Source organism: Hirundo rustica, chromosome 1 (assembly GCF_015227805.2).
Source record: "Hirundo rustica isolate bHirRus1 chromosome 1, bHirRus1.pri.v3, whole genome shotgun sequence".
Taxonomy (NCBI): Eukaryota; Metazoa; Chordata; class Aves; order Passeriformes; family Hirundinidae; genus Hirundo; species Hirundo rustica.
The window spans coordinates 122,519,114-122,535,892 of NC_053450.1; the positions used below are offsets into that span (position 1 = coordinate 122,519,114).

Sequence of the window (16,779 nt, forward strand, 5' to 3'; positions counted from 1 at the left end):
AGGTGAATTAATCCCTGCGGACAGATACTTCAAAAAAGCTTTCTGCCAATAGAATTGACGTCTGGCTCCTTGACTGTTTTCTGCCAGAGTCCAATCCTTTCGATATGCACCAATTTGATTAATCCTTCAGTGGGTAGCAAGGTGGTGCTTATTAGAATAAACTATTTTTTGCAATGAAATGAGCTGCATACTACAAAATTCTTTTATTTTACTCTTTGCATGCACATATCACAATAGTTTGCAGGCAGTTACAACCAAATCCACTCGAGATATCTCTTCTAGATGACTTCAGGCTCAAGAATAAGACCCTGTAAACTGCAGATACTATTTATTTTCATTGTTTCTAAGGAAGGGAAAAAGACCAGTCAAGTGTTTGTAACAGTAACTCATGAAAACTGCTTTAAAACTGATTGAATCAATTTCCCTCTATCTTGTTACTTCTGACCTGAGCAATTTTTTAAGAGTTCAAGCCAAGTAAGTGCAATCCATGACTGACATTATATCCATACATCTCCTTCTTTCCCTTTCTATTCCAGGAGTTCTACTGTACCTCCCAGAGAGTTATCTTACAAGCAAGAGATGAGCCACATGGGAGGATATCATGTGTTGGAACATGAAACTCAACTCTTCTCTGTAATAATTGCCAAGATACTCCACTTTCTCACACCATACTGCATGCATATGTGGTAATTATCTTTTAGGTGTAAGAACAAGGTATTGCTTAATTTATTTATTGTCTAGTGTCTTACAAGTCAATGGAATAAACACACAAGGAGGCTATGAGCTTTCCTCTAGGCCTTCTGTTTACATATAGTTATGTCAAATATTCCCCAAGTGGGAATTGTCTTAAGAAAAACTATTTGTTTGAGAAACAAGATGGCCAAAATCCAGATAACCTATTCTAATGCACCTCATCATCTTACATGCATAAACATTCAAAATGAAAACTTCTCAGTTATCCCAGAAAGGAAAAATTCATTCTGTTACTGGAATGAATATGATAATATTCCATCTGTATCTTACCATCAGACTCCTTTTCAGAGAAGGTCTTATTTCTGCCCAATGTTCTAGGAGGAAGAAAGGTTAGTTGTACTCTTACTGGGACCACCATTGCCCTGCTACAACCCTTAATTTTTTAAAAACCCTTTTCGAAAACCTTTCTGGATTTGATTTATTTTTCATCCCAGTCCCAGATAGATACAGGCAATAAGCATTATGCCCTCTGCTTGCTCCTTTCCAATCTTGTATGCACAGTTATTAATCTTCATAATATTTCTCAGACAGGTCTTTGTTCCCTAATGACTCCAGGCACACCTTTGGGCATATTAGTAGGCAAAACCCCTGGTGTTTTTCAGGACAGATTTCCCATAGTTTAGTTTATGAACCAAGTTCTGAATGTTTACTTAGGCACTCATTCAAATTTAGCCTGAGATTTTTAAAGGTAGCAAGCAGTTGCTGCCATCAGTGTTGCATGGGCTGAGACTCCTTTTCCAATCTATTTTCAGCACTTAAGAGCCTAATTTTTGTTGTAACTCAATGTCATCAATGTTACCTAATCCCATTTTTAAAGTGAACCTTCGCTGTGGCAATCATTTAAACCTAAATTGTGGAGTGAGTCAATGCATACATCCTTTAAAAAATACTACAGAAATTGCAAGGAATTTAGATTACATGACATGTTGCCAGTCTTCAGAGTTCTATTATTTTTGTTGCAGAAATATTAATAAAAGGAAAAAAATTACTTAATGTATTGTAGCATCAGCCTACCAAATATACATTATACCCAAAGTCACAAAATTTACAATAAGATGTGATGTTAAAAACCATGTATCAGTACAAAAAAGTCAGAATTATTCCTTAGTCCTACTATTTAGAATTAAGGAATGAATTAGTTAAATGTGCCAAAGTCTTAACTTCTTCAAGAAGGCTTTCTTTCACTGTGTTTTGTCTAAGCACTATTTATTGGAACAATTTACTAAGCAAATTAATATTTAGAAATAATTTTATAATTTTCAGTCTATCTTAACTCTCATCATTGTCAGTAGTGCAACACTCTCATTTGAAACAGCTGGTCTATGGACTTTATTTTACAATTGATTAACTTTTAACCTTCCTGTTTCCAGAGGTGGAATAACACTCTACCTATTACTTTTCAGAGTTTATCTTACTGCTTAGGGAACTTATGTTGAAAAGGTCTTTATATTGTGAGCTGGGACACAGTCAGCTTTGCAGGACAGGCCAAGCCAGACTACATCTCATTCAACAAAATACACTGCACCAAAGTATATATTTAAGATTTCCTATTAATTTTTAGCTATTACCCATATGTTTATTAATTATTAGTTACACGATCATGTTCATTCCCTCTATCCTTTATTGCTCAAGAGTATTCTGCCTTCCAGTTTGTAAGGGAGAGGATTTACTCACGAGAAAGGCTGGTATATAGAAAAACAATATGAGCAATTTCTTGGGATGCAGTCTTTGTTGCACTGACTGAAATGCCAAGTCTCCTACTGCCTCAATACTTTTTAGCAGTTCACTTTATTAGGCTCCACCTGTGAAGTGGAAAGGAATATGATTATTGAAGAAAGCTTGTTTTTAGTTGACAGGTTTCAAGTACCAGATCTAATTATCATGCCATAAAATGACAATTTCAAAGGATAATGTTCTGATAAATACTGTGTTAAAGCCAACACATTAAACGCATTTTCTCATTATGCCAATTGGAATGGAAAAAATATTTTCCTTGCCATGGGCACATTAAAATGTGGTCAGGCAGAAGCAGTAACAAAAACAGGTAACATTTTTATTATAATTAAGGAGAATATGTTCAGCTTAAATGTGAAACTGGACATCGATTCCTGCAGGCAGCTACATTCTGTAACATGTAATTTTAACGAAGCCATCCAAGAATATGGTGGTTTTGGTGCTATGCATTTATTTGTGTATGTCTATGTATGGAACCAATACTGTCTTGGAAATATTTTGGCTTAAACCTCATTAGAAATGAGCAAATGTTTCTCAGATACTTAAATTATTTAAAAGTTCATGAAAAGATGAAGATGAAGATGAATAGGAGAGGAGGTTCTACAAATTCTGTAGAGAGGCTGAAGTGTGAGTTCAAAAGTTTTAAGACCTAAGAGAATCCACACTGAAAACAGCAGGATCTTTCATACATGCCAGACTGCAAAAAACTTCCCTCAGAAATCAACCACATGACAAAAACTGTTTTAGTAGATCTGGTGCTCAACTTATTTAGAAAGAAGGCAATATATTCTGTAAAAGAATAGATCAAAGGTGATTACCTATTTGCTCTTCCGTGCACTCACAGGACCCATGTGATCTTGAGTCCCTTACTTGATAGCTTCTCATCTCCAGGGAGGCTACTGGGGCTTCCCAGGTCCCTTAAAAATGGTATACTTTTGTAAGCAATACTCAGACATACCCAGATATTCCTTGCAGTGAAAACAAATCATCTATGTCCTCAACTTTCCTCTTTGATTTAGGAACATGTAGAAGTAAGCATTGAGCTTAACACCATTATTTGTTTTCTTTTATGAAAAAACCCTGGTAGATGCAGTCAGCAATCTGTGTGATAAAAGCACTATGACTACCAGTATGCCATCCCCACCCTTTTTAGATAAATATATAGCATGAAATATGACAAAAGTGTGCAGGATCCTACAGTCCTGCTTTCAGATAAGCCATCTACAGAGTCCCTTACTTTGCTAGTAAGTCACAAAACCAAATGAAAACTAAATAGGGAGGAGACAGAGATTGAGAGAAAAAGGACAATCTTTTGAGTAATACAGCCTTCAGATCTATGTTCACGAAGCCACAACACAGGAGATTAACAAATCTTGCTGCAGCCTTCCTAAGGTACAGGAGATATAGTCTGAATAATCTCTAAACTGCTACTGTTATGTTACTGAATCTTTTAAAGAAAAAGTAAATGCTTTGAAAGACTACAAGTGAACAAGGTTTCTTCCACTTAATTTCTGCTCTCCAAGTGATCTGATTTTGCTGAAAAAGGAGTGAAGAAACTGTCCACGGGGGTTTTTACCCCAAGGTGTTTGCTGTTATGCAGAAGAGTTCTGGGAAGCATTGATGCGTTGCATTTATTCAAGAGCGTGATACTGCTCTAGTACTGCTGGATCTTTGACTCTCACCACATTCACATCACTGTTGGACTCACCTCTTCATGCATCTCTGAGAAAGACTACATACCTGTGTGTTCGTGTTGTTAATATGTAACAGACAAAGATACCTTAGTTTAATCATATTGCTGGCCAGCAAAGATCTGTTGCAAAATTTTGGCAAAGCATCAATACCCCTTTAACCACAGTGCTCTCGCACGTGTCAATTTTTATATTCAGAGCCATGTCCCATCAGGACAAGAATGTGAAAATTAATTCAGATGACATGTGGTTGGTATGGTGCAAATAAACAGTGTTCTGACATATCTCAAAGGCATTTGCATAACTGCAAGGTGCAGGTGTTTCCAAGAATCCCTGGCATGACTTATGACTGACAGAGTATTTAGCTCCAGGCTTCCTGGCCAAAATACATTCCAAATACTATGGAAAAAAAGGAAACATACCAGCTCATAAAATAATTTCTAAATATTATTGTGTTAGATGGTGATGACTTTCTGAAGAAGCTACAGATAAGCTAGGGAAAGAAAGAAAAATCGCAAGAGAAGGCAACTGTATATATGGATATGAACTGGCAATCTCAAATACATGAGACATTCAAATCCTTTGGATTAAGTTTCTGCACTAAGCTGGCAATGCTTTGAGATAGACAATTCTTTTCCTGTTGTTTGCAGTTGCCATGAATTTACTGGAAACACTGACTCATGCTTAATTAGTGATGCCTTGGGTTATTTCTACACTGTTTTTAATGTGTTTATAACTATCTGCTATTTTTAAGCCATGTTATTATTCTTCAGAAGATTTCATGGGGATCTGGCACAATGATTTTTACATGAGATATTGAAACCTGAAAAAAAAATTATTTTCAATATCTTGTTATGACTTAATTCCAAGCAGACAAATCTATGGATGATAAACTTTCTTCATGTAAGTCAGTTAATCAAGTAATGGATTGGTTATTAGCTAATACATGGAGTTGGCTCCACACCTAAATTCCTCAGAGATAATGAAATTATACCTATTAGAATGATTGCACAGCTCTTTGTATCTGCACACTTTTCTATCTGTAAGGAGAGCAGGAAAGTGTTAAAATTTTAAATCCCTGGCAAACCTCAGAGGAAAACATCTTTGCTCGCAGTGTTTGTTCACCACATGGTGCGTGCTTCAGAAGGTGCTAAATCAGCAAAACTGCTGTATTTGAAATATTGGAATCATTCATCTGCCTCTGAATTCAGTTATGCTATATGTAAAGATCCTGATTAGAATCTGATAGTATAACAGCAATGTGGAATTGCATATTAAACATATCTAACCTGTCATTAAAAACCTCTAATTACAGCCATCAAAAGAGTCCCTGTGCTGTTACTTGTCATGCTATATCTCATTTTAATGGGTGAAGATAGTATTTCTGTCTGATTGTCGCTTAATGTACGACGTATGAAACTTATGGGCCTGAACCTGTTCCCACAGAGGTCAATGGCAGTTTTGCCATTGTCTTCAATTAGAACAGGATGTCGTTTTACGACACTAGAGTTTCATTTGCATTAATTAATTTACTTAGCAGGTAATGAGAAACTTGAAAAAACAGCCCTCTGGCTCATGAATTTGGCACCGTATTTAATATTTTCATTAGGAATAACTGCATTGATAAACTTTTAAGTGGGAAAGCATATGACAGACCAGTGTATTAGGCAAAATCAAGCAGTTGATTGGGAAGGCCTGAGACTACCTTCCATGCCCTGGCCTCATTTTTTTTTTTTTTATTTGTCAGTGACTAGGTTTAGGATGTTGAGTCTTTAATGCTTAGCAGTGTTAGATGTAGGCACAACAGTTCCGTACTTTATGGATGAATATGATTTATACATCATGGAGATGTTTACCCAGCAGACACTACAGAACTGGTAGCTGGTTTTCAACTCAGTAGCCTCAATGGGAATAGAAAAGATAAATGGGAGGTGAGGCTGAGGTGCTTCTTCACATCATGGTTGAAGCCAGGAGATATCCATCTGGGAAGATCCATACAGATGTCAGTGAAGGCAAACACAATCCTGTGGAAGCAGACTTACATAAGGTACTTTGATTTCTTAAATTAAATGTAAGCCAGACCTATCTCCTTCTAACATTTTAGCTTTTAAGCTGCTAACAGCATTTATAATGTTAGCATCAGGCTCATGCCTGCAAAAGATAAGAAGCTGCAAAACCAGTGATGGAGGCAGTTCTGCCAAGCGAGAAGGATTGCACAGTGCCAGTTGCTGGGGATGTAGGGTAGCCCCAAAATGCACACTCTGGAGTGCAGAAATATAAGTACTCTATGCATAAAACTTCTCACAGAAAGGACATGAATTAAATGTTCTTCCAGTGAGCCAGTGACAGCTGAAGGATTACAGTGGCCTGCTGGAGTGGTGGTATGGCCCAGCAGTAGATGTACTTATTCAGGACTTCTGTGATCTGGTCTCCACATGCTGCCACATACTTCCGTGTCTAGAAGACAGAAGTCTGGCAAAGCCACTTCTCCTTCTGGGCACTGTTTCTACAGCCTGAGGGTAATAACTCCTCTTTACCTCCTAAGGTTTCTGTTTTGGTTTGGTTTGTAAGGTGCTTAGTTACCCAAGTGTTGGGAGCTATAAAACATCAAGATCAATTGAAAACCTGTCAGTCACAACTTGAAAACACATCAGTCTCTGTATTCAGAGCTTTTTATTAAATTAAGAAGTAAAAAAAAAAAGCAAGACAAATATTGGCTTGAAATCTGCTTGTCCTCTTTAGCATATTGCTGTGATTGTCCCGGAATACTTTTAGCCAGGCACACTGTACTTTATGGACATTATTGTAGAAATACTTGCTGAGAAAAGCTATTTTATTAATTGGGTATTCTCACTGTAAGTCATGTGATATTCCAGAAGACACTTTATAAATAAAGTGTATTTGCATCAGGAGTTTTTCAAGGTTCTCTATTTTACAAAATAATAGTTCACAGCGTAAATGAAATCCATTGAGGAGAAGTTTATCAGTTAAGCACTTAAATAAAATGAAATCAAATGCAATTTCTTGTGGAGAAAACAAATGCTTCTTATTTGGCATGGTATTTTACATATCTATGTATCACTTTAAATAAGGTAATTGATGATGTTCATCTTGTAGAGAAAATGAGTTTGCATGGCAAGAAATAAGCCTATATATCTGCCTCACTTGGACCAGTCCTTTCTGTATGAAGCCTGAAGATTTTCATCTATGTTTCTCAGAAATAATGCTGATTTCAGACAATTAAAAATATTTAATTTTAGATTTTGTGATACTTTACAGATTTGTTATTCTTTGTGGCAATCACAAGAGTAGGGAAAAGAAAGAAAGAAAGAAAGAAAGAAAGAAAGAAAGAAAGAAAGAAAGAAAGAAAGAAAGAAAGAAAGAAAAGAAAGAAAGAAAGAAAGAAAGAAGAAAGAAAGAAAGAAAGAAAGAAAGAAAGAAAGAAAGAAAGAAAGAAAGAAAGAAAGAAAGAAAGAAAGAAAGAAAGAAAGAAAGAAAGAAAGAAAGAAAGAAAGAAAGAAAGAAAGAAAGAAAGAAAGAAAGAAAGAAAAGCTAGGAACTAGGGTTGCCACAAGAAAAAACACTGGGTTAAGGACATCAAGACAAAAATTCATTTGAGTTGTATTAAAAAGATAGAGAGCTAATGCCTATGCATATGATGCAACATCTAGCCCTTCTTGTTAGTTAGAAAATAATCTTTCATATAATAATTTTTTAGGCTGATGGAAGCACTCTTCTAAAGTGCACTTTGACTTTTTGAAAAAAAAAGGAACAACAGCTTCTTTTTTAAATCTTAGCTTACTACTTCACTAATTTAGTTGAAGACTCGGTGTATCTCTGAGAAATGCCACTTGTTTAGAAAGTTCTTTGTCTTTATTTCAGTTTAAAGACTGGAAGTTTAGAAGCTGTGAGACTGAATTCTGTAGCTAACAAATTTAATTCAGATTTTATTCTGATTCTGATTCAGTTCCACTTTAAACTGTTTTATTCCCCCTGTGAAGAGAAATGTAGCATTATACAGAAAAGCTTTGCAACCCTTGAAACTCCTTCCCCCACCCCTTCCCTTTTTGTTACTGTTCCTGTTCTGTTACAACACACAGAAGAGGGAAATTTAAAAAGGGGATTGCCCTGATACTCACAAAACACTGATACTCACAGGCACACTTAAGCTGACTGTGCCTCAAGGCTCTGTAAATTATTGTCAAATTTACCTCCGTGTCTCCAAAGTAACAATTTTTGCTTGATTACACAAGGACACCTAGCCACCTCTTGATTTCTCCCTAAAATCTGATTGCTGTATTTGGTAGATACAGTCTTCAGATACTACCTTCTTAAAAATTTCTTGAAAATCAGCTGCTGGATGAAGGGTGGAGAGTCAGGCTAATGACACTACTGCAGAAAAGAGTCACCTGGGCTCAGTGGGTACCTATTCTGTTCGGCTTGCATGGTAGTCAGTGAGAAGAAGTTTCCTGACAGGCCAAAAGAGAGAGTAATCCCTCCAAAATGGTCACAGAAAGTGCTGCTCCTTTCTCCATGATGGAGGAAGAGGCATGGAGAGGAAAAATCAAGGCAACAGCTCAGATGATGGCAAGTGCCTTATGGCACTGGAGTAGAACTGATCAGACAGAACCCATTCAATTGCAATAGGAAAAGAATATAGGCTCTTCATACAGAAATGCAAGGAAAAGTACTCTTCATTAATTCCATTACCTACGGTATAATTTGTTTAAAATAGGACTCAACGCATTATATCATAGTTAATAAGAGGCAAAAAGAACTAGAAAGAACACTAAATTTAGATTAGAGATTACAAAGTTCCTCATTATTTCATATACCTCTCAAAGAATGATGAGGTTTAGTCTTTACTTCTGGAGAATTCAAGATGATGTTTTAGCATTTTTACTCACTGCAGTGTTATTAAGAATCTTTGTGGTTCCAAAATATTATTTAGATATCAAGATTGTATAGGGGGTTAAGAGAAGTTTACTAAGATCTAGTTATTAACTCTAGTCAAACAGAGCTTCCCGCTCCACTTCCTAAAACCATACTCATCTGCAGAAGGACCCATCAGGACATCTCTGTACATCTTGAAGAGGAGAAATGGGGAGAGGAAGAGTCTTAAAAAGTCTTAATTCCTCAGCACTTCAGATGTTGAAGAACAATGGGCGAGATACAAAAAAGAACAAATGGATTTAGTATGAGCTGAAATCTCACAACTCTTATTCATCTGGTTGTCTCCAGACTTCATTGGCACTATTTGCATGATAAGCAGCAGAAATCTTCTTCTGTAATGTTTGGGGAGTTATCTTTGGCTTGCTTTCATAGATTATGAGAAAAAATGTCAACTGAAATCTCATACCTGTGCCAAAACTAACTTTCAGGATGTTCCATTTGAATCAATCCAGCTGGAAAATCACCACAAAACAGTATCTTATTGAAACTCTGAAGCCTTTCATCTGATAGGAGCTTTTAAAATAATTTTTAAAATAAGACACTGAACTTGATGAGACCCAGGATATTTTTTGTTTAATAAAATATTGAATTATCCCATACAATCTAATGGATGTTCAGGTAAAAAAAAAATCCTCATGCAAAAATGTTTCCCACAACATGTAAAGCTTAGAAAACATAACTCAAAATTATATTCATTATCCTATAGTTTTGATAACAGAAACACCAATTTTTCTTTGCAGAGGTAATTCTTAGGTAAAATTAGGCATTGCTGGAAAATAGACAAGTACAAAAATGAAAAGCTATGCCCTTGTTTCTCCCTCCATATTTGGAAAGCTGAAGACTTCAGCATCAACCCCAAAAGCTCTGAAAGCTGAATGGGTAGTTATAACATGGCATATAGCAAATTATCTAGGGGACAACTCTTACAGTTTTTCAGTTCATCACCTTTCTGTGGTTGTATAGCTGGGAAAACATGAAGATGGAAGGGAATGACTTGTGTTTCTTGAGATGTGTTTTTAAACCTGGGAGCTGGGAATAACTCAAACTGAGTAATTAATACTCAAACTGAGGTCTTAATAACAGGTAACATTTAGAGCAAGATAGTACCAATCTGTGAAGTGCTCCATGAATGGCAGGTTACCTTCACAAAACAAAGTGCATTAGTTTTATAACTCAGAACACCAAACAGTGACACCAAAGCCTCCAAACTGCAGAAAAAAACGTCGCTGTAGCAATTTTTCAAAATACAGACTAATAAAGAAACACACACCTAGTGTTCAAAATTTCTACGGTCTTGTCAAGTACATTTTAGTTTCATCTGTGATCAACCGATAAACTGAAGAGTGTGTTCAGCTCAGGTTTGATGGGCTGAATTCCATAGGCTAAATTCAAATGCAAGGCTATGTTTCGACATTCTAGCATAGAACAGTCAATGCAATCCAACTGTGCAAGCAATATTTGAATGCCTCAAAGTTCTTGTTTCTGTATAAAATGCCTGTAAGATGACAGTAAAATAGGAAGCTTTCATGGAGATGCATTCTAAATAGAAGATACACAAATTCATAATGAGTTGTTACATGAAGTATTAGCTCTTCTTTATGTTTCAAAGTTAATATGTAAACTTATTCTCAAAGCAACTGTTGTGCTGTCCTGAAAGCATCTCTGCCCACGACGAAATAATTTAAACTTGAATAGTAGCAGCAAATCCTAAGAAAACATTAATGATGTTTTGCCATAGGAAAAAGGGTTTGAATCTGGTTTTCCACTGTAAGAGGCACCTCTGCTTTTCTTCACTGCAGCAACCACAGTCAAAAGGCATTTGGGGGTGCCATGTTTAGAGCACTGTCATTCAATAAGATACTTTCCTGATTTTTTTAAAACACAGTTTTTGTGCATAAAAAGAAAACAATTCTGTAAAGAAAGTCACTGCTCCTTCCATTTAACAGCTCTATGTGCATACCAGAAATCTTTGTCAACTACTGGTCAATGTAATTAATTAAAAAAATACAAATATTCTGACTATTGACTAGCTGTTTTGTTTGGAGTCCAGCAAAAGAAGACAGACAGCCAACAGGGCCAAAAGATGACAACACAAACTATTCCCAGTGAAGCTGCTGCCGCCTGTGTGAAATAGTGCAGGGATCAGTGCAGGGAGCATGCACTGTAATCCGATTAATTTTCTATGAAAGGACATGTATACAGAACAAACAGCAGCTGCACACAGGTCCTGTTTCATTCATCTCCTAGAATCTAAATTTTAAAAGCATGGCTTCAGAATCCAGCATGGCTGGATTTCCCAATAAACCAGATATGTCACATTTCTTCAGGAGGGCAAGGCACTGGTGATGCTGCTCCTGAATGGGAAAGTTTATTCTTCCCACAGCTGCACTGCTGTAGGCTCTCTGCAGATCCAGGTAGGCTCAGTTCCTCCTGAACTCCCTGTTTTCAAAGCTCTCCCCACACAGAAGGACAATAAACTTCTGTGTGTTCCCTGTTGTGTTGCTTCCCACACATCAAGAACCCCTGATCCATGGGTCTAGTTAGGCAAAGTGGTGTGTCTGGTTTTGATGAGGCACAAGCTGTGGAATCCTCAGAAACCAGGCTGAAACAGCACTGAAGCCAGACTTGTTTCAGGAAGGAGTCTGTTTTGAATTATGCTTCCTATTAGTAGTAGATTTAAAAATTAGGGACTATGAGTAAATCTGGAACTTAACAAGGCTTAAAATAGGCCTGGGTCACAAAATTTGATGACTCTGTGACAGGCTGGTCTTCACTGCAACAAGGAGGTCTTTAACTTAAAAAGTAAGTTGAAAAAGCCAGTGACTGGAGTATGGGAGATGGGAAATAATAAAGGTAAGTTATTTCTTCCATCTTATGTTCTGAAACGCAGAAACAGTTTACACAAATGGAAAACATATGGAATAAATTATCAGGAGAGTGATCTCAAAACAAAGACTACAAGAGAGTTCAAGTGACACATTTCTGGAACAGAAATGGATGGTGCCATAAAGTCAACACAAGAAAGTAGGATTATGATTAACCTGAAAAAGGGCAAGCAAATTAGGTTACAAGCCATTTGCCTATTCCTTATGGCAGCTTCCCAAGACTGCACATCTGAAATGTGTAATTTAACATAAGCCCAAAGAGAATTTCTTGCCAACTACAGAAAAATTAATCAAACATATTCTTGTACCAGATGAGTAGTAGGTATTTATACAAATAAAGAGGCATGATCTGTTTATACACATATGCACCCAGATGCCTGTGCATGTTTATTATAGTTGAATTGAAATTAGATAACCAACATAAAAACCATTACACAACATTGTACAGGTCAGTTAGTTCACTGCTTGAGTTTCAACCAGGCTGGCCATAAAGTCAGGTAATAAAGCTGCAGTGCTTTGAAAACACAGATGTATTTGAAATGAGTTGCTCCATGTGATTAAAAGAGATGTGAGAGGTCAGTAGAACAATATAATCTAACACCACGTCTACACTGCAGACCTCAGCGGGCACAGCTACACCAAGCAGAAGCAGGAAACTGTTATGACTGCTACAGCCATACTGCCAGCTGTGCCACAAGTGTTAACATAATTACATTTGTATAAAGCTGAAATTTCATAAAGGGAATTTCTTTTACTTAGTGTTTTTCCTATGCCAGTATGATATACAGGTGTGCTAACATAACCACAGCTCTAACACAAACATTTTCTGCAGCAATAACATATACAGCCAAAACCATCCAGGGCACAAAAACACATGCTTAGAGTTTACTTTGACTACTTCTACACTAAATATATTACATCACCAACGCGCTGCAAATACACACGACTAGGGATTTGTGGGAAAAACATACAAAAGCTGTCCCATAAGCAACACTCCAGCAAAGTTGGCCTTTCTAGCAGCCCAGCTGTGTTGCTTAGCAACAGCATCTCTTTTTGCCGCTGCCCACACACCTGTGCTAACAGACACCAATACGAACGGGCCTGTTCTCACTGCTTCAATGTTTTCAAATTCCATGGCTTGATTTTGCCAGCTACAACCATTGGGACATTGGCAGAGGCACGAGGCTGGGCTGTGATCTGCCATTCCTAACACAGGTAATGACAGAAAGCCGAGAGGAACAAGGTTGGCACCGAGATCCGAAAGAAGGACTGAAAGATGCCTGAAAGCAATTAAACCCCCCAAAGTACCGCCCTCCAAACACACCGACCCAGCCTCTCCCGCCCGGCGACGGGGGGGGGGGGGGGACGCCAGCACCTGGCTTAGTGGGCGGGACAATCAATGGGTCAATCAGAGACAAGTCTCGGGGACCCTTATCCAATAGCCAACTTTTCCTGCCCTTCGGGGAGGAACGCGCAGAGGGAGTCAGCGCTGAGCGCCACGTTTGGTGCTGGCGCGGGGGCGGGCCCGCGCGCTGCCCTCACGCAGGATGGCCGCCGGCAGCGGTCACGTGGGAGGCAGCGCCCTCACGGCGGCCTATAAACACGGAGCGGGGGGCGGAGGGGATGAAGCACACGCGCGGCGCTGAGGGGCCGGGGAGCGGGCCGGCGGGAAGCCCCGCCCAGCGGGAAGCCCCGCCCAGCACAGTCAAACCGCGCTCCTCGCCCCGAAGCACCGCCCCCGTGGCTGGAAACCACGCCCCGATGCTGATAAACTCCTCCCCCTCGCGGCTGGCGGCCGTGCCTCTGCGGCCGGGGGGCGTGGCCTCCGCTTCCTCCCCACCGGGACCGGGCCGGTCCGAGCCGTCGAGCCCCGCTCGCCGGGTGTCCCCGTCCGCTCCCGCCGCCCGCACCATGTCCGACGCTACCGGCGTCCCCGAGGACGTCTGCAGCCTCTTGGCAGGTGAGGGCAGGAGGGAGGGCTTCCTTCCCGGGGGGCGGGCGGCGGGGAGGCCGAGGGGGGCGGGCCGGTGGGGTTGTGACGGGGCCGGGGGAGCCGAGGCGTGCGGGGACGGCTGCCCCTGAAGCCGCGGCCCCGGCGGGCGCTGGTCGATCCCTTCCAGTGCACGGGTTCGGGGGTTCTCTCCCTCCCATCCCCCCAGTTCCTCCTCCCCGGCTACTTCCTCTCCCCGTGCCCGTTCGTGGGGAGCCGCAGCGCTCCGGCTCGCTTCCCTGCTGGGAGGAAGGAGCGGGCCGGGTCCCCCTCCCGGCCGGGCGCGATCGGGGGCTGCGGGCGCCCGGCCGGGGGGAGGTGTTCGGGGGCTCCCGGGCGTGTGACCCCCCCCAGCCATCCGGGGAAAGTCTCTGCTCTCGGGGTGTGCTGCCAGGGCCGACTGCCCGCATCGGCCGAAAAAAAGTAATGAACTTCCCCGCTGAACAGCTGAGGAGCGGACGAGAGTGTTGTTGAATTGCTGGGGTGTTGTATTATCAGTCAGATACCTCTGACCTTGAGTGTCCACGCTTTTAGCATGCGTTGGAGTGTAGGAATGGGATTATTTCTCACAGTGAAAGGTTATAGTGTTAGTACAGAATTCTGAGTATGGGTGGCTTCTTTTTACCTTCAAGAACTTTTTTTTTTTTTAAATTAAAATACATTGTATACTTAAAGGTTGTCTTTTCTCATATCTTTATCAAAAAGTTTGCTATCCTGAAACCATTTGAATTTCAGTGAGACTCTTTGGAGTCTCACTTCTATTTCTGCCACAGGAACTTGTGTAACTCTAACTTCATCATTCAAATTACCCATGCTTTTTGAAATCTTCCTTCTGAGGCCAAGCACTCAATTACATTGTTGTACACCTGCTGGAGTCTAGTGCAGCTCATCACCTTCACAGACTATTATTTTTTTTAACACTTTGATTGTAAGAGCTAATGTTTGAAACATTGCTCTCACCACATCTTGCCTTCTGCCAACTGTCTTGTTTTCTAAATGCACTTTCTAACTATGTTACTAGCTTATCATACCATCTGTAGTTAAAAGTTGCATGGAAGGCCAACAGAGAAAAAAAAGGAAAGCTTCTCATGATTTCATATAATGAAATACATTCTTAATAATTTAGAAAAAATAAATATAACCCTTATAGAGCCTTTTAAAATCTTGGTATTTTATGTGGCAATACTGAATTATGGAACTCACAGTCAGATTCAGAGCATATATGTTTATTTGTTGCTCGTTTCACTGAATGAAGCTCATCTTGAAACTCTTCAATGTTTTAAGTGCTTTTTTTTTTTTTTTTTTTTTTTTTTTGCGGGGAAGGTTGTGATACAGATGGGATCATTTGAGACCATGGTTGCTTTCTCAGTCATGGTACCTCATTTACACAACTTGTCCTTCCTTCCTTCTTGCCATCTTTACCTAGTCTGCCATGGAAAGAGAGACACAAAAGTTTGTATTTTGCAGTGAAACCAAGAGCACATATTTTTGCTCAAGAGTGTTGTGTATATGTACTTTCAGAGTCGCTATGGAGAGCAGCCTAAGTTATATACAGGTATCTAATGTTTGTACAGTATGTACAGCTTTAGCTTTTCTGGTTTCTTTTTGTGCTGTCTATAGAACTGAAGTTAAGAAGGCAATGGAATGATTTCCCAATGATCTTTAAATATTTGTTTTATTATTACTACTAGTAACTAGCAGTTTGCGACTTTTAATTGTTATGTTCAGTATGGTTATACAATGTTAAAATGAAATAATGTGCTTATTTTTGAAAAAGAAAATATGGCATTACTTTTTACAGTTTGTGTTAAACTCTCTTTTTGAAGCTTATCAGTCAAGTGCATGAAAGTTAGAAATGGGAGTAATCCAGGCTGTATAAGCAATTCTTTCATTGATATGTGTAGCATCTCACAATCTTTTATGTAGGCTTCTTTTTTTTTTTTTTTTTTTTTGCTCAAACTATTCCTGTAGTGAAGATGCATGGTAGTGGAGGAGGGAAGGGAGCTCTGTAATATCTTTACTATTCATCAAGAAACTGTTACACAATACAAAGACTACAGTTAGTAGATAGTTATTAGTTTCTGCATGCTCTTCTTTGAGGGTGCTTCTTAATGTGTCCCCGGGTGTCTACACTGGTTTTAATGTCTCATAGTTATTGATCCAGCACCTCTTTGAAATGAGGGAACGTTGTTTTCCCATTGGTAAAATTAGTGTAATAAACAAGATGTGATTGGAGTCGCAAAAAAAATAATCAATGGTGGAACAGAATTAGAATTCAAATTCACCTGCCTTCATGCTGTGCTGGTTTCTCCAGATAATGAGTTGGATGTCTATGTTTAGTGGCTATTACAAGTGCCAGGCACTACTTCATATCAGGTTCAGTTGAGAATGTGCAGCTAATAGGTAGCGACAAGCACTGTGTTTTAGTCTGATGTTCACGTAGCAGAGAGGCCCTCACAGGTGCAAAATCTCCTAATGCTGTCCTCTTCTCTTCTTCCTCCTTTTCTTGGCCTTTTTGCCTATGACTTCCAACTTCTGCAACAAGTGGAGGAATGATCATATGGATTTCCTTATCCCTGCTTACCCTTGATTGATGGTTGGAATATGTCCACCCACCATGCTGAACAAGTAGGGGTCCTACTGGAAAACGTACTAAGTGCTCCCGTAGTTAAACATGGCGATAATGGGAATAAACACACCAGGAGATGAATTCAAGTTGCACAGGAAATTTTCCGACTTGTGAGTGCTTTACTTTGAAGCTAAACAATATTAT

At 39.4% G+C, this 16,779-nt stretch overlaps 1 protein-coding gene across 1 annotated transcript in view; it reads left to right on the top strand.

Moving 5' to 3' along the window:
- Nucleotides 1-13,670: 13,670 nt before the first annotated feature.
- The window catches only part of SKAP2 (src kinase associated phosphoprotein 2), a 120,649-nt gene continuing 117,540 nt past the window's right edge, over nt 13,671-16,779 (top strand). The window contains exon 1 of the mRNA XM_040075548.1: nt 13,671-13,976. Coding sequence (XP_039931482.1) covers nt 13,778-13,976 — 199 coding nt within the window. The 5' untranslated portion in view covers nt 13,671-13,777. The remainder of the gene's footprint in view (nt 13,977-16,779) is intronic.